This window comes from Zalophus californianus, chromosome 15 (assembly GCF_009762305.2).
Source record: "Zalophus californianus isolate mZalCal1 chromosome 15, mZalCal1.pri.v2, whole genome shotgun sequence".
Lineage (NCBI taxonomy): Eukaryota > Metazoa > Chordata > Mammalia > Carnivora > Otariidae > Zalophus > Zalophus californianus.
Genome location: NC_045609.1, coordinates 23,274,488 through 23,296,320, shown reverse-complemented (window position 1 = coordinate 23,296,320; position 21,833 = coordinate 23,274,488). Strand labels below are relative to the sequence as shown.

The following is a 21,833-nucleotide window of genomic DNA, read 5'->3' as shown; positions in this document are numbered from 1 at the left end:
GATGTTTATAGCAGCAATGTCCACAATAGCCAAACTGTGGAAAGAGCCAAGATGTCCATTGACAGATGAATGGATAAAGAAGAAGTGATATATATATATATATGATGGAATATTATGCAGCCATCAAAAGGAATGAAATCTTGCCATTTGAAACGACGTGGATGGAACTGGATTGTATTATGCTGAGTGAAATAAGTCAATCAGAGAAAGACATGTATCATATGACCTCACTGATATGAGGAATTCTTAATCTCAGGAAACAAACTGAGGGTTGCTGGAGTGGTGGGGTGTGGGAGGGATGGGGTGGCTGGGTGATAGACATTGGGAAGTGTATGTGCTATTGTGAGCACTGTGAATTGTGTAAGACTGTTGAATCACAGATCTGTACCTCTGAAACAAATAATACATTATATGTTAAAAAAAAAAGATAGCAGGAGGAGAAGAATGAAGGGGGAAATCGGAGGGGGAGACGGACCATGAGAGACTATGGGCTCTGAGAAACAAACTGAGGGTTCTAGAGGGTAGGGGGGTGGGGGGATTGGTTAGCCTGGTGATGGGTATTAAAGAGGGCACGTTCTGCATGGAGCACTGGGTGTTATGCACAAACAATGAATCATGGAACACTACATCAAAAACTAATGATGAAATGTATGGTTATTAACATAACAGTAATAATAAAAAAATAAAAATAAAAAGGAATGTTGGTGATAATTATCAGCTTTGTCCTATTCTTTATGGGTATTTTAATATCTTCATTAGATATTTTTAGAGCATTTCCTGTGTTGGTATATTCTCAGTTAAGAATATAATTATATTTTATTGGGGCACCTGGGTGGCTCAGTCATTAGGCATCTGCTTTTGGCTCAGGTTTTGATCCCAGGGTCCTGGGATCGAGCCCCGCATCATGCTCCCTGCTCAGTGGGAAGCCTTCTTCTCCCTCTCCCATTCCCCCCCTGCTTGTGTTCCCTCTTGCTGTGTCTCTATCAAATAAATAAAAAATCTTAAAAAAATAATATAATTATATTTACTGATTAACTGAATTTTTTTTAATTTTTTTTTTTAGATTTTACTTATTTATTTGAGAGAGAGAGAGAGAGAGAGAGCACAAGTGGGGAGGAGAGGGAGAAGCAGAGAGAGAGAGAGAGAGCACAAGTGGGGAGGAGAGGGAGAAGCAGGCTCCCTGCATAGCAAGGAGCCTGATGCAGGACTTGATCCAAGGACCCCGGGATCATGACCTGAGCCGAGGGCAGACGCTTAACCGACTGAGCCACCCAGGCGCCTGACTTTTTTTTTAAAGTGAAAAATGGGTGTCTAATTTTATCAAATACTTTACCATATCTATTGAGATGGTCACTTGGGTTTTTTCCCCTGAAGCTGATAATGTCCTGAATTGCATTAATAGATATCCCACTGTTAAACAACCCTTCCACATATGGGATAAATCCTATTTGAACATCTAATCTTCTGCTATATTTCACTTCCTAATATTTTATTTAAGATTGTTGCATCTATATCATACCTGATATTGCCCATAGTTTGCATTATTCTTTTTCACTTTTGGTTACAAATCATTACCAATTCATAGAATAAGTTGAAAGCATTCTCAGAATTATACTAACTTCAAAGAATGAGTTGAAAGCTCATCAACTCCTTCTATCCTCTATCATGATTTTTATATAAAAGGGAATTATCTACTTTAGAAAGTGTTGGTCAAACTAGCCTGTAAAATCTTCTAGGTCTGAAGCCATTTTTTACATTTGGATTTTTCAATGTCTTATATAATTATCATTCTATTAAGATTTTCTACCTCCCCTCAAGTAAATATTGGTAATTTACAGTTCCAAGTATGTTTTTTTCTAGATTTCAACATAAAATTGTACCTGATACCTTATTAAAAGTTTTCAAATCCGAGTTTAAATTTCCACGATCTCTATTAGTTCCTTTTTCAAGAATACAATAAACTTTCAAACTTTCTTGAGAATATTAATCAGGCTTAAAGTCTTCTACCATTTGCTCTATCAACTCTGTTCCTTAGCTATTCATTGATTTGTTAATAGAGTTTTACGTCTATCTGTGATTTTAATTTCCTCAACTGCTTGGTGATTTTGGGCTGCCTGGAGATGTTTGTTTGCCAAAGCTTGCCACCAGAGACTATAGGAAATAATAGTGGTAGTTAGATGTGCCAGTACCTTATACTCAGAGTATATTCGTCGTTTCTTCTGGAAATGTCAGAACTCTCTCTTCTTTGGTGTCAATGTCCATACTAGTTTCTTTAGTTTGGGAGCAAATACTATGGAGTCCCTGTGCTCTGCACAAGCAGCAGAGGATGATGGGGCTGAATAGTGCATTTGCTCTGAAAGCAGTACCTTACATGCTTTTTTCCTTCTAAAGCTTTCTCCCACTTCGGTATCAGTCAGGGATGCCTATGGAAACTTCATTAACTCTGTAGCATCTTCTTTGTATGTATGAGGCTGTGGTTTCATCTAAACAGCAATCTATAATTTTACATGTCATAAAATATTTTATCATAGCATTATGGATTTTTGAAATTTTTGACCTTTCGTGGAATTTTGGATGGAAGAGTCGTACATGTCTGCTTAGTTCACTCTTTTAATAAAGTCACTCTTCCCTTTTGCAAAGGCTCTTTCTATTTCTTTTGGGGATCTATTCATCCTCTGTCACCCATTCAATATGGCCTCCTTGGATCTTCTAGTAGCATTACTCCACTCCTCAGGCCATGGTGATTAATTGAGAGTGGACACGTGGCAGAAGCATAGCCAATAATGTCAACAATGTGAGGAGGAATATCCCTTTCTCTTGGAGTTGCTAAACTGGAGCTGCCTCTGTCATGTCTCCCACCAGTTGGGGGAAGGACTGTGTGCAGTAGAGGGCAATGAGACCAAAACAAAAGAATCAGAGAAAAGAGATGAAAAAGGTCTAAAAGAGATGAGAATTGAGATATATGCATGCATACATACACACATTCACATGTTCACATTGTTTGACTACCTAGAGCCAGTTAACCTTAGTCCAGCTCACTTTCTCAAGTAATATACCCTTCCATTTTTTTTAATTGTTTGAACTATTTTGAGTGGGATTTCTTTCATGGCACCAAAAGAAATTACAGTACACTGCCTAACTCATTCACAACCTTTAGGGTTGTTCTTAGAAACCTCTATAAGCCTTAAATCTACAGGTTAGATGTTCCTCTTTGTCTTCTATTTGTTCCCATAGGATCATAACATTTTGGGTCCTATACTATAATTAATTATTTAATCACCATTCTCCTCTCATTAGACAGCCAACTCCTTGAGGACAAGAATTGTTGCTTATCATTGTGTGTCCTTGGAAGTTAACAAAACCTACAATGTAATAGGGACCTGGTAACATATGTTGAACGAATAAACAAATAATTTTATAGTTGTATCATCTCATTTTAACAGATGCCTGGTGGTAGATACCTGACTAGAACCATGACTTTGGGTATCTGCTATGAGTTTTTGGTCATCACCATTGCTAATATCTGATAGTGTTCTTTGTGTGCAATTATTAAATGTTTTGTGTAGTTTTAGGTAACAAAAGCAAAGAACATGGCAGTTTCCAGGTTTCTTTCTGGGTGTGGCCTTATGTCAAGGAAGATACATATCCCCAAAGGAGAATCTGATTACCTTACAGTTCTTGTGTAAGAGGACCTGTGGGCTAATTGCATTGTCAAAAGAAGACTTGGAGAACTCCTGGCTTAAGTGACTAAAAGGGAGTCCTCGTCTCTTTATTTATTTAGCTGGTTTCCATCTTATTTATTTATATTTAAATTTTAGTTAACACCATGCAATATTGGCTTCAGGAGTAGAATTCAGTGACTCATCTCTTTAGATAGTGAGTGAAACTCGTATACTTTATCCTCTCAGTAGGCTACAACCAAGGGAATTTGCTGCTTCTATTCTGTCATTATTCTAGCTCATTCTAGTTGTTTACTGCCTTTCAACATACATGATCTGTGAACCACTGAATGAACTACAAAACATGCTATTTACAGAACTGTATCTATAGAAATATTTCTAGATTATGAAGCATCTCCAGTCAAGAATAATGATTTACTGAAAATGTGCCTCTATGATCTAAGCATAACATGAAATTTCTTGGAAAAGGTGAGTAGAGATAGACAGAAATGATCGCTAAATTAAAAAACAAACAAACAATTCTTTTAAACTAAAACCCAAGAAAAGTATGAGTATGGTTTATTTATATTCTTTTCATAATAGAAATTAGCATTTAGTAATTATGCTTAGAGGGGATTTATGTGTTTTGTTATAATCGCCTATCCACAATTAAGAAAGAAACTAAATTTTGTCAGTGTTCTTTAATTTGGACACTAGCCTGAGACTTAAACTTGGAACATTTATATAATTGTTGTGTGAACCTTATTTGGTCCCAGAGCATTGAGGTCAGCATGAATAATCATATTAGGGGGGCAGACCTCTGCCTCCTTTATGAAAGGTTGTTAATTAAAAAACATATTTGCGGGAGCGGAGCAAGATGGCAGAGGAGTAGGAGACCTGGATTTCGTCTGGTCTCAGGAATTCAGCTGAATAGGGATCAAACCATTCTGAACACCTATGAACTCAACAGGAGATCGAAGAAGAGAGTAGCAACAACTGTCTGAACAGAGAAGTGACCACTTACTGGAAGGTAGGACATGCGGAGAAGTGAATCCGAGGCGATATTCAGGAGGCTAGACAGCGGGGGAGGGGGCCTCCGTCGGCTGCTTCTGGCAAGTGATAGAGCCACGGAGCACAAAACTGGAACTTTTAGAAGTCGGTTCCGCTGAGGGACATCACTCCAGTGGCTAAGTGGGGGGTGGAACCCTCGCGGGACGGTGTGGACTCAGGACCCTCGGGGTCACAGAAAGACCGGGGGTGCCTGAGTGCAGCAGAGCTCCCAGGTATCGGAGCGGGGAAGCCAGCTGCAGAGACGGAGCCAAGGCACGGGCTCTCAGCTAGGGGTTGCCATAAACTGTGATCCGTGGCCAAGTTGGGCTACTGCTCCTCCAGCAGGGACCCAACAAGCAGCAGAGCCGGGGAGACTCCCCTTCCTCCCCCAGGAGGAGTGGCGCTGGAGTGCACCACAGGGATCTGCTGGGTTTGGAGACTCCACACGGGGTCGGGTGCCAGAGAAAAAAACGCTCGGTCACAGGCTGAATGAGCACGGAGTGCGGCCGGAGACCAGGGAGACGGGACTGATTGACTGCTTTTCTCTGGGGGCACACTGAGGAGTGGGGCCCTGAGTTCTCAGCTCCTCCAGGTAGAGAGTAGGAGGCCACCATTTTCACCCTGGTCCTCCAAAGCTGTACCGAGAGCTTGCAGGTAACAAAAGCTCCTGAGAGCAAACCCGAGCAGCTTGCTTAGCCTGGACCGACAAGGGCGGGGCAATTCTGCCTCCGGCAAAGTCATTTGGGAACCACGGCAACAGGCCCCTCCCCCAGAAGATCAGCACGAACAGCCAGCAAGCCAAGACCAAGTTTACCGATCAAGGAGAATGGGAGAACTCCAGCGCTGGGGGAATATTGCACATAGAATTCATGGCTTTTTTTTTACCATGATTCATTAGTTTTTCAAAGTTAATTCTTTTTAACTGTTTTTTGGGTTTTTTTTTTGAATTTTTCTATTTCCCCTTTTCAACCAACATCTTATCAATCCCTTTTTTAAAAAAACATTTTTTATTTTTCATTTTTAGAGTCATATTTTATCCCTTCATAGGAGTTACCCTTATTTTTGGCATATATATATATAAGTTCTTCTGTCTTTAAAATTTTGATATACAGTTTCTTCTAACAGATCAAAATATACCCTAAATCACTAGTGTATGGCTTTGTTCTAGTCTCCTGCCTGATCACAGTCTCTCCCATTTTTTCTTTCTTTTCTTTTTTTTTAAATCTTCTTCTTTCTTCTTTCAAACAACTTATCTTCTCAATTCCGTTTATAAAACCTTTTATAATTTTCATCTTTACAGTCATCTTCCATCCCTTCATTGTATCAACCCTTATTTTGTACATATATAACTCTATCTTCCTTTAAAATTTTAGGAGGCACTTTCTTCTAACAGACCAAAATACACCCAAAATCTAGTGTGTGGCACTGATCTATGCACTAGCCTGATCATATTTGATCATATTCTGCTTTTTTTGTTTTGTTCTGTTTTTGTTTGTTTTTATCTTTTTCTTTTTTTTTTTTCTCTTTCTTTTTTCTTTCGTTCCCTTTCTTTTCCCCCAGTTTCAGGTCTTTTCTGATTTGTATAGAGTATATTTGCTGGGGACGTTGTTAACCTTTTAGCATTTTGTTCTCTCATTCATCTATTCTCCTCTGGACAAAATGACAAGATGAAAAAATCACCTCAGCAAAAAGAACAAGAGGTAGTACCGTCTGCCAGGGACTTACTCAATATGGACATTAGTACAATGTCGAACCTAGAGTTCAAAATCATGACTTTAAAGATACTAGCTGGGCTTGAAAAAACCGTGGAAGTTATTAGAGAAACCCTTTTTGGAGAAATAAAAGAACAAAAATCTAACCAAGTCGAAATCAAAAAGGCTATTAATGAGGTGCAATCAAAATTGGGGGCACTAACTGCTAGGATAAATGAGGTAGAAGAGAGAATCAGCGATATAGAAGACCAAATGATGGAAAATAAAGAGGCTGAGAAAAAGAGACATAAAAAACTACAGGATCACAAGGGCAGAATTCGAGAGATAAGCAATACCATAAGACGAAACAACATTAGAATAATTGGGATCCCAGAAGAAGAAGAAAGAGAGAGAGGGGCAGAAGGTATATTGGAGCAAATTATAGCAGAGAACTTCCCTAATGTGGGGAGGAAACAGGCATCAAAATCCAGGAGGCACAGAGAACCCCTCTCAAAATCAATAAAAATAGGTCAACACCCCGACATCTAATAGTAAAACTTACGAGTCTCAGAGACAAAGAGAAAATCCTGAAAGCAGCTCGGGAGAAGAGATATGTAACCTACAATGGTAGAAACATGAGACTGGCAACAGACCTATCCACAGAGACCTGGCAGGCCAGAAAGGACTGGCATGACATCTTTAGAGTACTAAACGAGAAAAATATGCAGCCAAGAATACTATATCCAGCTAGGCTGTCATTGAAAATAGAAGGAGAGATAAAAAGCTTCCAGGACAAACAAAAACTAAAGGAATTTGCCAACACAAAACCAGCCCTAAAAGAAATATTGAAAGGGGTCCTCTAAGCAAAGAGAGAGCATAAAAGAAGCATAGATCAGAAAGGAACACAGACAATATACAGTCACAGTCACCATACAGGCAATACAATGGCACTAAATTCATATCTTTCAATAGTTACCTTGAATGTAAATGGGCTAAATGCCCCAATCAAAAGACACAGGCTATCAGATTGGATTAAAAAACAAGACCCATCATATGCTGTCTGCAAGAGACTCATTTTAGACCCAAGACACCCCCAGATTGAAAATGAGTGGGTGGAAAACCATTTACCATGCTAATGGACACCAAAAGAAAGCTGGGGTGGCAATCCTTAGATCAGACAAATTAGATTTTAAAACACAGACTGTAATAAGAGTTGAAGAAGGACACTACATCTTACTTAAAGGGTCTATCCAACAAGAAGATCTAACAATTGTAAATATCTATGCCCCTAACGTGGGAGCAGCCAATTATATAAGGCAATTAATAACAAAAGCAAAGAAACACATTGACAATACAATAATAGTGGGGGACTTTAACACCCCCTCACTGAAATGGACAGATCATCTAAGCAAAAGATCAACAAGGAAATAAAGACTTTATTTTTTTTTTTTTTTTTTTTTTTTTTTAAATTTTTTATTGTTATGTTAATCACCATATATTACATCATTAGTTTTTGGTGCAGTGTTCCATGATTCATTGTTTGTTCATAACACCCAGTGCTCCATGCAGAACGTGCCCTCCTCAATACCCATCACCAGGCTAACCCATCCCCCTACCCCCCTCCCCTCTAGAACCCTCAGTTTGTTTTTCAGAGTCCATCATCTCTCATGGTTCGTCTCCCCCTCTGACATACTCCCCTTTTCTTCCTCTCCTGTTATCTTCTTCTTTTTCTTTTTTCTTAAAATATGTTGCATTATTTGTTTCAGAAGTACAGATCTGTGATTCAACAGTCTTGCACAATTCACAGTGCTCACCGTAGCACATACCCTCCCCAATATCTATCACCCAGCCGCCCCATCCCTCCCACCCCCAACCACTCCAGTAACACTCAGTTGTTTCCTGAGATTAAGAATTCCTCATATCAGTGAGGTCATGTGATACATGTCTTTCTCTGATTGACTTATTTCACTCAGCATAACACCCTCCAGTTCCATCCACGTCGTTGCAAATGGCAAGATCTCATTCCTTTTGATGGCTGCATAATATTCCATTGTGTATATATACCACATCTTCTTTATCCATTCATCTGTCGATGGGCATCTTGGCTCTTTCCACAGTTTGGCTATGGTGGACATTGCTGCTATAAACATTGGGGTACACGTACCCCTTCGGGTCCCTACATTTGTATCTTTGTGGTAAATACCCAGTAGTGCAATTGCTGGATCGAACGGTAGCTCTAATTTCATCTGTTTGAGGAACCTCCATACTGTTTTCCAGAGGGGTTGCACCAGCTTGCATTCCCACCAACAGTGTAGGAGGGTTCCCCTTTCTCCACATCCCCGCCAACATCTGTCGTTCCCTGACTTGTTAATTTTAGCCATTCTGACGGGTGTGAGGTGGTATCTCATGGAGGTTTTGATTTGGATTTCCCTGATGCCAAGCGATGTTGAGCACTTTTTCATGTGCCTGTTGGCCATTTGGATGTCTTCTTTGGAGAAATGTCTGTTCATGTCTTCTGCCCATTTCTTGATTGGATTATTTGTTCTTTGGGTGTTGAGTTTGATAAGTTCTTTATAGATTTTGGATACTAGCCCTTTATCTGATATGTCATTTGCAAATATTTTCTCCCATTCTGTCGGTTGTCTTTTGGTTTTGTGGACTGTTTCTTTTGCTGTGCAAAAGCTTTTTATCTTGATGAAATCCCAATAGTTCATTTTTGCCCTGGCTTCCCGTGCCTTTGGCGATGTTTCTAGGAAGAAGTTGCTGCGGCTAAGGTCGAAAAGGTTGCTACCTGTGTTCTCCTTTAGGATTTGGATGGACTCCTGTCTCACGTTTAGGTCTTTCAACCATTTGGAGTCTATTTTTGTGTGTGGTGTAAGGAAATGGTCCAGTTTCATTCTTCTGCATGTGGCTGTCCAATTTTCCCAACACCATTTGTTGAAGAGACTGTCTTTTTGCCATTGGACATTCTTTCCTGCTTTGTCAAAAATAAGTTGACCATAAAGTTGAGGGTCCATTTCTGGGCTCTCAATTCTGTTCCATTGATCTATGTGTCTGTTTTTGTGCCAGTACCATACTGTCTTGATGATGACAGCTTTGTAATAGAGCTGGAAGTCCGGAATTGTGATGCCGCCAGCTTTGCTTTTCTTTTTCAGTATTCCTCTGGCTATTCTGGGTCTCTTCTGGTTCCATACAAATTTTAGGATTATTTGTTCCATTTCTTTGAAAAAAGTGGATGGTATTTTGATGGGGATTGCATTGAATGTGTAGATTGCTCTAGGTAGCATTGACATCTTCACAATGTTGATTCTCCCAATCCATGAGCATGGAACGTTTTTCCATTTCTTTGTGTCTTCTTCAATTTCTTTCCTGAGTATTTTATAGTTTTCTGAGTACAGATCCTTTGCCTCTTTGGTTAGATTTATTCCTAGGTATCTAATCGTTTTGGGTGCAATTGTAAATGGGATAGACTCCTTGATTTGTCTCTCTTCTGTCTTGTTGTTGGTGTATAGGAATGCCACTGATTTCTGTGCATTGATTTTATAGCCTGCTACTTTACTGAATTCCTGTATGAGTTCTAGCAGTTTTGGGGTGGAGTCTTTTGGGTTTTCCACATACAGTATCATATCATCTGCAAAGAGTGAGAGTTTGACTTCCTCTTTGCCGATTTGGATGCCTTTGATTTCTTTTTGTTGTCTGATTGCTGTGGCTAGGACTTCTAATACTATGTTGAATAGCAGTGGTGAGAGTGGACATCCCTGCCGCGTTCCTGACCTTAGGGGAAAAGCTCTCAGCCTTTCCCCATTGAGAATGATATTCGCTGTAGGTTTTTCATAGATGGCTTTTATGATATTGAGGTATGTACCCTCTATCCCTATACTCTGAAGAGTTTTGATCAAGAAAGGATGTTGTACTTTGTCAAATGCTTTTTCTGCATCTATTGAGAGGATCATATGATTCTTGTTCTTTCTTTTGTTAATGTATTGTATCACGTTGATTGATTTGCGGATGTTGAACCAGCCTTGCAGCCCAGGGATAAATCCCACTTGGTCATGGTGAATAATCCTTTTAATGTACTGTTGGATCCTATTGGCTAGTATTTTGGTGAGAATTTTTGCATCCATGTTCATCAAGGATATTGGTCTGTAATTCTCTTTTTTGATGGGGTCTTTGTCTGGTTTTGGGATCAAGGTAATGCTGGCCTCATAAAATGAGTTTGGAAGTTTCCCTTCCATTTCTATTTTTTGGAACAGTTTCAGGAGAATAGGTATTAATTCTTCTTGAAAGGTCTGATAGAATTCCCCTGGGAAGCCATCTGGCCCTGGGCTTTTGTTTCTTGGGAGATTTTTGATGACTGTTTCAATTTCCTTAGTGGTTATAGGTCTGTTCAGGTTTTCTATTTCTTCCTGGTTCAATTTTGGTAGTTGATACATCTCTAGGAATGCACCCATTTCTTCCAGGTTATCTAATTTGCTGGCATAGAGTTGCTCATAATATGTTCTTATAATTGTTTGTATTTCTTTGGTGTTGCTTGTGATCTCTCCTCTTTCATTCATGATTTTGTTGATTTGGGTCATTTCTCTTTTCTTTTTGATCAGTCTGGCCAGGGGTTTATCAATCTTGTTAATTCTTTCAAAGAACCAGCTCCTAGTTTCGTTGATCTGTTCTACTGTTCTTTTGGTTTCTAGTTCATTGATTTCTGCTCTGATCTTTATGATTTCTCTTCTCCTGCTGGGTTTAGGCTTTATTTGCTGTTCTTTCTCCAGCCCCTTTAGGTGTAGGGTTAGGTTGTGTATTTGAGACCTTTCTTGTTTCTTGAGAAAGGCTTGTATTGCTATATACTTTCCTCTCAGGACTGCCTTTGCTGTATCCCAAAGATTTTGAACAGTTGTGTTTTCATTTTCATTGGTTTCCATGAATTTTTTTAATTCTTCTTTAATTTCTTGGTTGACCCATTCATTCTTTAGTAGGATGCTCTTTAGCCTCCATGTATTTGAGTTCTTTCCGACTTTCCTCTTGTGGTTGAGTTCTAGTTTCAAAGCATTGTGGTCTGAAAATATGCAGGGAATGATCCCAATCTTTTGGTACCGATTGAGACCTGATTTGTGACCTAGGATGTGATCAATTCTGGAGAATGTTCCATGGGCACTAGAGAAGAATGTGTATTCCGTTGCTTTGGGATGGAATGTTCTGAATATGTCTGTGAAGTCCATTTGGTCCAGTGTGTCATTTAAAGTCTTTATTTCCTTGTTGATCTTTTGCTTAGATGATCTGTCCATTTCAGTCAGGGGGGTGTTAAAGTCCCCCACTATTATTGTATTGTTGTCAATGTGTTTCTTTGCTTTTGTTATTAATCGCCTTATATAATTGGCTGCTCCCATGTTCGGGGCATAGATATTTACAATTGTTAGATCTTCTTGTTGGATAGACCCTTTAAGTAGGATATAGTGTCCTTCCTCATCTCTTATTACAGTCTTTGTTTTAAAATCTAGTTTGTCTGATATAAGGATTGCCACCCCAGCTTTCTTTTGGCGTCCATTAGCATGGTAAATGGTTTTCCACCCCCTCACTTTCAATCTGGGGGTGTCTTTGGGTGTAAAATGAGTCTCTTGCAGACAGCATATTGATGGGTCTTGTTTTTTAATCCAATCTGATAGCCTGTGTCTTTTGATTGGGGCATTTAGCCCATTTACATTCAGGGTAACTATTGAAAGGTATGAATTTAGTGCCATTGTATTACCTGTAAGGTGACTGTTAACTGTCTGTTGTCTGTGTTCGTTTCTGCTCTTTGCTGTTTTTAGGTTCTCTCTTTGCTTAGAGGACCCCTCTCAATATTTCTTGGAGGGCTGGTTTCGTGTTTGCAAATTCCTTTAGTTTTTGTTTGTTCTGGAAGCTTTTTATCTCTCCTTCTATTTTCAATGACAGCCTAGCTGGATATAGTATTCTTGGCTGCATATTTTTCTCGTTTAGTGCTCTGAAGATATCTTGCCAGTCCTTTCTGGCCTGCCAGGTCTCTGTGGATAGGTCTGTTGCCAATCTAATGTTTCTACCATTGTAGGTTACATATCTCTTCTCCCGAGCTGCTTTCAGGATTTTCTCTTTGTCTCTGAGACTCGTAAGTTTTACTATTAGATGTCGGGGTGTTGACCTATTTTTATTGATTTTGAGAGGGGTTCTCTGTGCCTCCTGGATTTTAATGCCTGTTTCCTTCCTCACATTAGGGAAGTTCTCTGCTATAATTTGCTCCAATATACCTTCTGCCCCTCTCTCTCTCTCTTCTTCTTCTGGGATCCCAATTATTCTAATGTTGTTTCGTCTTATCGTATCACTTATCTCTCGAATTCTGCCCTCGTGATCCTGTAGTTGTTTCTCTCTCTTTTTCTCAGCCTCTTTATTTTCCATCATTTGGTCTTCTATATCGCTGATTCTCTCTTCTGCCTCATTTATCCTAGCATTTAGTGCCCCCATTTTTGATTGCACCTCATCAATAGCCTTTTTGATTTCGATTTGGTTAGATTTTAGTTCTTTTATTTCTCCAGAAAGGGTTTCTCTAATAACTTCCACGCTTTTTTCAAGCCCAGCTAGTATCTTTAAAGTCATGATTCTGAACTCTAGGTCCGACATCGTACTAATGTCCGTATTGAGTAGGTCCCTGGCTGACGGTACTACCTCTTGTTCTTTTTGCTGAGGTGATTTCTTTCGTCTTGTCATTTTGTCCAGAGGAGAATAGATGAATGAGAGAACAAAAGGCTAACAGGTTTACAACGTCCCCAGCAAATATACTGTATACAAATCAGAAAAGACCTGAAACCAGGGGAAAAGAAAGGGAAAGAAAGAAAAAAGAAAGAGAAAAAGAAAAAAAAAAGAAAAAAAAAAGATAAAAACAAAAACAAAACAATTCAAAAAAGGCAGAATATGATCAAATATGATCAGGCTAGTGCATAGATCAGTGCCACACACTAGATTTTGGGCGTATTTTGGTCTGTTAGAAAAAAGTGCCTCCTAAAATTTTAAAGGAAGAAAGGCATATATGTACAAAATAAGGGTTGATACAATGAAGGGATGGAAGATGACTGTAAAGATGAAAATTATAAAAGATTTTATAAAAGGACTTGGTAAGATAAGTTGTTTGAAAAAAGAAAGAAGATTTAAGGAAAAAAAAAAAAAAAAGGAAAAAGGGAGAGAATGTGATCAGGCAGGAGACTAGAACAAAGCCATACACTAGTGGTTTAGGGTATATTTTGATCTGTTAGAAGAAACTGTACCTCAAAATTTTAAAGAGAGAACAACTTATATATATATGCCAAAAACAAGGATAACTACTATGAAGGGATAAAATATGACTCTAAAAATGAAAAAAAAAATAAAATTTTTTTTTTTTTTTAAAAAGGGATTTATAAGATGTTGGTTGAAAAAGGGAAAAAGAAAAATAAAAAAAAGTCAACAAAAATTAACTTTGATGAAATAATGAATCATGGTAAAAAAAAAAAAAAAAGAAAAAAAAAAAAAAAAAAAAAGAAGCCATGAATCTATGTGCAGTATTCCCCTAGCGCTGGAGTTCTCCTATTCTCCTTGATCGATCAACTTGGTCTTGGCTTGCTGGCTGTTTGTGTTGATCTTCTGGGGGAGGGGCCTGTTGCTGTGGTTTCCAAATGTCTTTGCCGGAGGCGGAATTGCCCCGCCCTTGTCGGTCCGGGCTAAGGAAGCTGCTCCAGTTTGCTCAGGAGCTTTTGTTCCCTGCAAGCTCTCGGTACAGCTTTGGAGGACCAGGGCGAAAATGGCGGCCTCCCAGTCTCCGCCCGGAGGAGCCGAGAACTCGGGGCCCCACTCCTCAGTGCGCCCCCAGAGAAAAGCAGTCACTCCCGTGTCCCCGGTCTCCGGCCGCCCTCCGTGCTCACCCGGCCTGTGATCGAGCGTTGCTATCTCTGGCACCCGACCCCGCTCGGAGTCTCCAAACCCAGCAGATCCCTGCAGTGCGTTCCCGCACCGCTCCTCCCCGGGAAGGAAGGGGAGTCTCCCCGGATCTGCTGCTTGTTGGGTCCTTGCTGGGGGAGCCGTGCCCCGACTGGGCCGCAGATCACAGTTTATGGCAACCCCGAGCTGAGAGCCCGCGACTCTGGTCCGTCTCTGCAGCCGGCTTCCCCGCCCCGACACCTGGCAGCTCTGCCGCACTCAGGCACCCCCGGTCTCTCTGTGACCCCAAGGGTCCTGAGACCACACTGTCCCGGGAGGATTCCACCCCCCGCTTAGCCACTGCAGCGGCGTCCCTCTGCCGAGCCAACTTTTAAAAGGTCCGATTTTGTGCTCCGCGGCTCTAGCACTTGCCAGAAGCGGCCGGCGGAGGCCCCTCCCCCGCCGTCTATCCTCCCGAATATCGCCTCGGATTCACTTCTCCGGACGTCCTACCTTCCAGTAAGTGGTCGCTTCTCTGTTCAGAGAGTTGTTGCTACTCTCCTGTTCGATCTCCTGTTGAGTTCGTAGGTGTTCAGAATGGTTTGATCCCTATTCAGCTGAATTCCTGAGACCAGACAAAATCTAGGTCTCCTACTCCTCCGCCATCTTGCTCCGCCCCCCCGGAAATAAAGACTTTAAATGAAACACTGGACCAAATGGACTTCACAGACATATTCAGAACATTCCATCCCAAAGCAACGGAATACACATTCTTCTCTAGTGCCCATGGAACATTCTTCAGAATTGATCACATCCTAGGTCACAAATCAGGTCTCAACCGATACCAAAAGATTGGGGTTATTCCCTGCATATTTTCAGACCACAGTGCTTTGAAACTAGAACTCAATCACAAGAGGAAAGTTGGAAAGAACTCAAATACATGGAGGCTAAACAGCATCCTACTAAAGAATGAATGGGTCAACCAGGAAATTAAAGAAGAATTAAAATAATTCATGGAAACCAATGAAAATGAAAACACAACTGTTCAAAATCTTTGGGATACAGCAAAGGCAGTCCTAAGAGGAAAGTATATAGCAATACAAGCCTTTCCCAAGAAACAAGAAAGGTCTCAAGTACACAACATAACCCTACACCTAAAGGAGCTGGAGAAAGAACGGCAAATAAAGCCTAAACCCAGCAGGAGAAGAGAAATAATAAAGATCAGAGCAGAAATCAATGAACTAGAAACCAAATAACAGTAGAACAGATCAACAAAACTAGGAGCTGGTTCTTTAAAAGAATTAACAAGATTGATAAACCCCTGGCCAGACTTATCAAAAAGAAAAGAGAAATGACCCAAATCAACAAAATCATGAATGAAAGAGGAGAGATCACAACCAACACCAAAGAAATACAAACAAATATAAGAACATATTATGAGCAACTCTATGCCAGCAAATTAGATAACCTGGAAGAAATGGGTGCATTCCTAGAGATGTATCAACTACCAAAACTGAACCAGGAAGAAATAGAAAACTTGAACAGACCTATAACCACTAAGGAAATTGAAGCAGTCATCAAAAATCTCCCAACAAACAAAAGCCCAGGGCCAGATGGCTTCCCAGAGGAATTCTACCAAACACTTCAAGAAGAATTAATACCTATTCTCCTGAAACTGTTCCAAGAAATAGAAATGGAAGGAAAACTTCCAAACCCATTTTATGAGGCCACCATTACCTTGATCCCCAAAACAGACAAAGACCCCATCAAAAAGGAGAATTACAGACCAATATCCTGGATGAACATGGATGCGAAGATTCTCACCAAAATACTAGCCAATAGGATCCAACAGTACATTAAAAGGATTATTCACCATGACAAGTGGGATTTATCCCTGGGCTGCAAGGTTGGTTCAACATCTGCAAATCAATCAACGTGATACAATACATTAACAAAAGAAAGAACAAGAGTCATATGATCCTCTCAATAGATGCAGAAAAAGCATTTGACAAAGTACAGCATCCTTTCTTGATCAAAACTCTTCAGAGTATAGGGATAGAGGGTACATACCTCAATATCATAAAAGCCATCTATGAAAAACCTACAGTGAATATCATTCTCAATGGGGAAAAGCTGAGAGCTTTTCCCCTAAGGTCAGGAACGTGGCAGGGATGTCCACTATCACCACTGCTATTCAACATAGTATTAGAAGTCCTAGCCACCGCAATCAGACAACAAAAATAAATCAAAGGCATCCAAATCAGCAAAGAAGAAGTCAAACTCTCAGTCTTTGCAGATGATATGATACTGTATGTGGAAAACCCAAAAGACTCCACCCCAAAGCTGCTAGAACTCATACAGGAATTCAGTAAAGTAGCAGGATATAAAATCAATGCACAGAAATCAGTGGCATTCCTATACACCAACAACAAGACAGAAGAGACACAAATCAAGGAGTCGATCCCATTTACAATTGCACCCCAAACCATAAGATACCTAGGAATAAATTCAACCAAAGAGGCAAAGGATCTGTACTCAGAAAACTATAAAATACTCATGAAAGAAATTGAAGAAGACACAAAGAAATGGAAAAACGTTCCATGCTCATGGATTGGAAGAACTAACATTGTGAAGATGTCAATGCTACCTTGGGCAATCTACACATTCATTGCAATCCCCATCAAAATGCCATCCACTTTTTTCAAAGAAATGGAACAAATAATCCTAAAATCTGAACCAGAAGAGACCCCAAATAGCCAGAGGAATATTGAAAAAGAAAAGCAAAGCTGGCGGCATCACAATTCCGGACTTCCAGCTCTATTACAAAGCTGTCATCATCAAGACAGTATGGTACTGGCACAAAAACAGACACATAGATCAATGGAACAGAGTCAAGAACCCAGAAATGGACCCTCAACTCTATGGTCAACTCATCTTTGACAAAGCAGGAAAGAATGTCCAATGGAAAAAAGACAGTCTCTTCAACAAATGGTGTTGGGAAAATTGGACAGCCACATGCAGAAGAAAGAAACTGGACCATTTCCTTACACCACACACAAAAATAGACTTCAAATGGTTGAAAGACCTAAACATAAGACAGGAGTCCATCAAAATCCTAAAGGAGACCACAGGTAGCAACCTCTTCGACCTCAGTCGCAGCAACTTCTTCCTAGAAACATCGCCAAAGGCAAGGGAAGCAAGGGCTAAAATGAACTATTGGGATTTCATCAAGGTAAAAAGCTTTTGCACTGCAAAAGAAACAGTCCACAAAACCAAAAGACAACCAACAGAATGGGAGAAGATATTTGCAAATGACATATCAGATAAAGGGCTAGTATCCAAAATGTATAAAGAACTTATCAAACTCAACACCCAAAGAACAAATAATCCAATCAAGAAATGGGCAGAAGACATGAACAGACATTTTTCCAAAGAAGACATCCAAATGGCCAACAGACACATGTTAAAGTGCTCAACATCGCTCGGCATCAGGGAAATCCAAATCAAAACCTCAATGAGATACCACCTCACACCCGTCAGAATGGCTAGAATTAACAAGTCAGGAAACGACAGATGTTGGCGGGGATGTGGAGAAAGGGGAACCCTCCTACACTGTTGGTGGGAATGCAACCTGGTGCAACCACTCTGGAAAACAGTATGGAGGTTTCTCAAACAGTTGAAAATAGAGCTACCATATGATCCAGCAATTGCGCTATTGGGTATTTACCCCAAAGATACAAATGTAGGGATCCGAAGGGGTACGTGCACCCCAATGTTTATAGCAGCAATGTCCACAATAGCCAAACTGTGGAAATAGCCAAGATGTCCATCGACAGATGAATGGATAAAGAAGAGGTGGTATATATAGACAATGGAATATTATGCATCCATCAAAAGGAATGAGATCTTGCCATTTGCAATGACGTGGATGGAACTGGAGGGTGTTATGCTGAGTGAAATAAGTCAATCAGAGAAAGACATGTATCATATGACCTCGCTGATATGAGGAATTTTTAACCTCAGGAAACAAACTGAAGGTTCCTGGAGTGGTGGGAGGGATGGGGTGGCTGGGTGATAGACATTGGGGAGGGTAGGTGCTATGGTGAGCACTGTGAATTGTGCAAGACTGTTGAATCACAGATCTGTACTTCTGAAACAAACAATGCAATATATGTTAAGAAAAAAAAAGAAGATAGCAGGAGGGGAAGAATGAAGGGGAGTAAATCGGAGGGGGCGACGAACCATGAGAGTCGATGGACTCTGAAAAACAAAGTGAGGTTTCTAGAGGGGAGGGGGGTGGGGGGATGGGTTAGCCTGGTGATGGGTATTAAAGAGGGCACGTTCTGCGTGGAGCACTGGGTGTTATGCACAACAATGAATCATGGAACACTACATCAAAAACTAATGATGTAATGTATGGTGATTAACATAACAAAAAAAACATATTTGCACTAAGGGTTATCAGACACTTCTACACTGCCATTAAATATTGTAATATAATACCTGCTTTGGTTAATCCTTTAAAATACCATGAGTGGTCTAATTCTTGAAGACCCAATATCGCTTCATTAAAGATTTTTTTTTATAGCTCTGGTCAGCTTGGAGAAAATACAAAAGACAAAGGAAAATAAAGACGCCAATCCCAGTCTACTTTCTCCATTTTATCTTTCCATAAGCATAAATGTCACCTAAATATACCCTTACAACAAAGAAGAAAGGCACAATTGTGCAACTAACAAAGGGAAAAGGGAGTTCTTTATGAAATTTTTTCTTGTTGATTCTAAATATCTGCTTATGCTGCTGTTGAAGCCATTATCATTTTCCCAAAGTTTTGCTGAATAGATGAGATAGGGTTGTATTCCATACTGATCTTTATTGCAACACTGTTGCACTACGTGATGTAACTCTCCAGTGGAAATGTTTTCAGTAAAACTGTCAAGTGACATCCAATTTAAAATATAGTATGAGGCAACCACAAAGAAGAAATTTTAAGGAAAGTCAAAAGCAAAAAGGGCTCCTTGTTTTCCTTCAATTCACTTAAAAGGCCAGCATTAGAACAAGTACCCACATGGAGGATGAGTAACAGTGACTGAGATTTTTATGAAGTAAGCATTTTATAAACTCCAGAATAACAACACTCTGGCAGACAGAAAGTTGGCACATTCCACCTGGTGCTTAATATCAGAAAATTATAAAGTTCACATAAATATACCCTTATTCACTGTTTGTGACCATGGCAAGTCCTATGTCTGATACTTCTAGCCAACATAGCCTCCTCCAGTAGCCGAGAACATGAGAACTTTTTATGGCATCTTTAGCCTCCTTAAGATGTTTTCTTACCCAGGATTAATTTATAGCAATCATGAATATGTAATTAATATGTAAAGCTGTTCCAAGGTATCTTCAGGTAGATCATTTTTTGCAGAAATGTTATTGTATTCAACATCCCTGAATCACATAGTATTAATTGAGGGGCCACTATGGTGCAGTATACTCTGTGCTTTGGTAGAAAAACAGCACCTCATCCTTGCCTTCAAGGAAATTACAGTTGAATTGTGTTGACTATATTAATCCACAAAAAATAATTAGAAAACCATATAGCATAGGACATAGTTATGTGCTTATTGGTATAGTAAGAGTAGCCAGTATTCACCAGAAAGAGATCAACTAGAATAAAATAACAGAATGTGATTAAAGACTTTGTCTAAACCTTTCCTTTGAGATGCTGTGAATTAAGGAAGGTTTGCTTCACTGAGGAAGTGGGATTTGAATTAGACCTTAAAAAATGAGTAGACTGAAAAAAATGCGAAATTAGAAGAGATTTAACTGAATTAATTTATCTCACTTTTCCCAGTTTTGTATGAAGACATACACATAACCCATTCAATTTTGCTTTGTCAAATAATCCATAAATACATAAAGTATATGTGATTAACAATGCTTTTAATGCCAAAAGACAGCTTATTTTCTTAATCCAAAGCTCACTTTATGTAATTATTCTTTTTGCAAACTAGTAGTTGGTTATAACACTTGAGTAATCTTGACAAGAAGTTGCTTTAAGCAGTTAAAGATCCAGATGCTGATCAGCATGCATTAAGTGATTCAGCTTAATTGGTTCCATCTAGATAAATTACTTACCTCCGTTCCTATCACAATTTCTTCTCTGGTAGAGTAGAATAGAAACTCATATAGCTTGTAGTGTTGAAATAAGCTGAAATACAAAATAAATGTGCAACTCTGATAAGTTTATTTTAGGAAAGAAAATAAATATGTAAGAGTATTTATTAAAGGAAAGTTGTTCATAGTGACCAAGCGAAAGACATTAAACACTAATATAGAGTTAGCTACATCTTTTATTCCAAATGAATTGTCCAGAAATGGTGAGAAACTAATGATTTACTTTTTTGAGACATTGACAGTATAACACAGTACCTAATATAAGATCGGTAAATTAATCTGTGATGAGTGGATAGGTTTGGGGTAAGGGAGCAATTAGATTGCATCTTGACTTGTTTTGGTTGACAATAAAGTGGGTGTAATGCACTGCCCCTAAATAACACCAAATTTCACATTATTTTTCATGTTTTGCTTCAAACTGGGGTCAATTTCCCCTGGAATGAATGGCACCGAATTCTATAATCTACTTCCATTATCAATTACTTCTCATGTTCTCAAACTGTTTCAAGATTAAATTAATCTCTGATAACACCTGAAAATGATGCAACATGAACTGAAATCCATTTAGAAGTTGTCTGGTTTTCTTGTAGAACATTTGATCACATGTTAAAGAGAGGAATTAATTTAAGAAAGATAATTTCTTCAGTTTTCACCCAAAGACTAGGTGGTCAGTGTATAAAAACTGTGATGAGCTATAGGATAGGAGTCTTAAAACAAGTTTTTCTAGTAAGTTTAAAGATCTCAGCAATGTATTATTGAGAGTTAAAAATTTACTGAAGGGCTGATTTCTAATATCCTGTTTGTGATAATACTTGAATTTTTCTAATTCTCTTCCTGCTGGTTGGGAAAATTAATAGACTCATAATACAGCAAAATGCCCAAGAACAAAAAAAATTGTCTTAGTGGTTTCTCTTTCACTCTGGTGCCTTTTGCTATTTAAGAAAATTGATTTTAATATAACTGAGAAATTAACATTTGCAAAATGTAGCTACAGAGCATGTATAATAATGGCTTCTCTGGAATGCTGTAATGCATCAAAGTTTCAATTCATTTGAAATCAGTGAAGAAATCCTCAGGCAGATGGGTCTCTCTGAGGTATATCAGCAGTTGATTTCACTACTAACACAATCCATTAAAAAATGATGGGTATGCAGACTCAGTCATGTTTTTTGTTTTTTTTGTTTGTTTGTTTTTGAAAAGAAAAACCTCATGTATTCAAATTACTCATCAACTCTCAGAAAACTAACTTAGCTTTTGACATTACTTTGATTTATTGGCTAGAAAATACATCAAAATTAGTGAAGTTTGATGATTCAATGAAGCAAAAGAAATTCAAGTTCTCCTTCCCTTACACCGCTTACCT

General features: G+C 39.2%; 1 protein-coding gene across 2 annotated transcripts in view; it reads right to left on the bottom strand.

Moving 5' to 3' along the window:
- Positions 1-21,833, bottom strand: part of CABCOCO1 (ciliary associated calcium binding coiled-coil 1) — a 134,911-nt gene that overhangs the window by 76,874 nt on the left and 36,204 nt on the right. For both annotated transcript variants that reach the window (XM_027597035.2, XM_027597036.2), the window contains one exon: positions 20,432-20,504. In XM_027597035.2, coding sequence (XP_027452836.2) covers positions 20,432-20,504 — 73 coding nt within the window. The remainder of the gene's footprint in view (positions 1-20,431; positions 20,505-21,833) is intronic.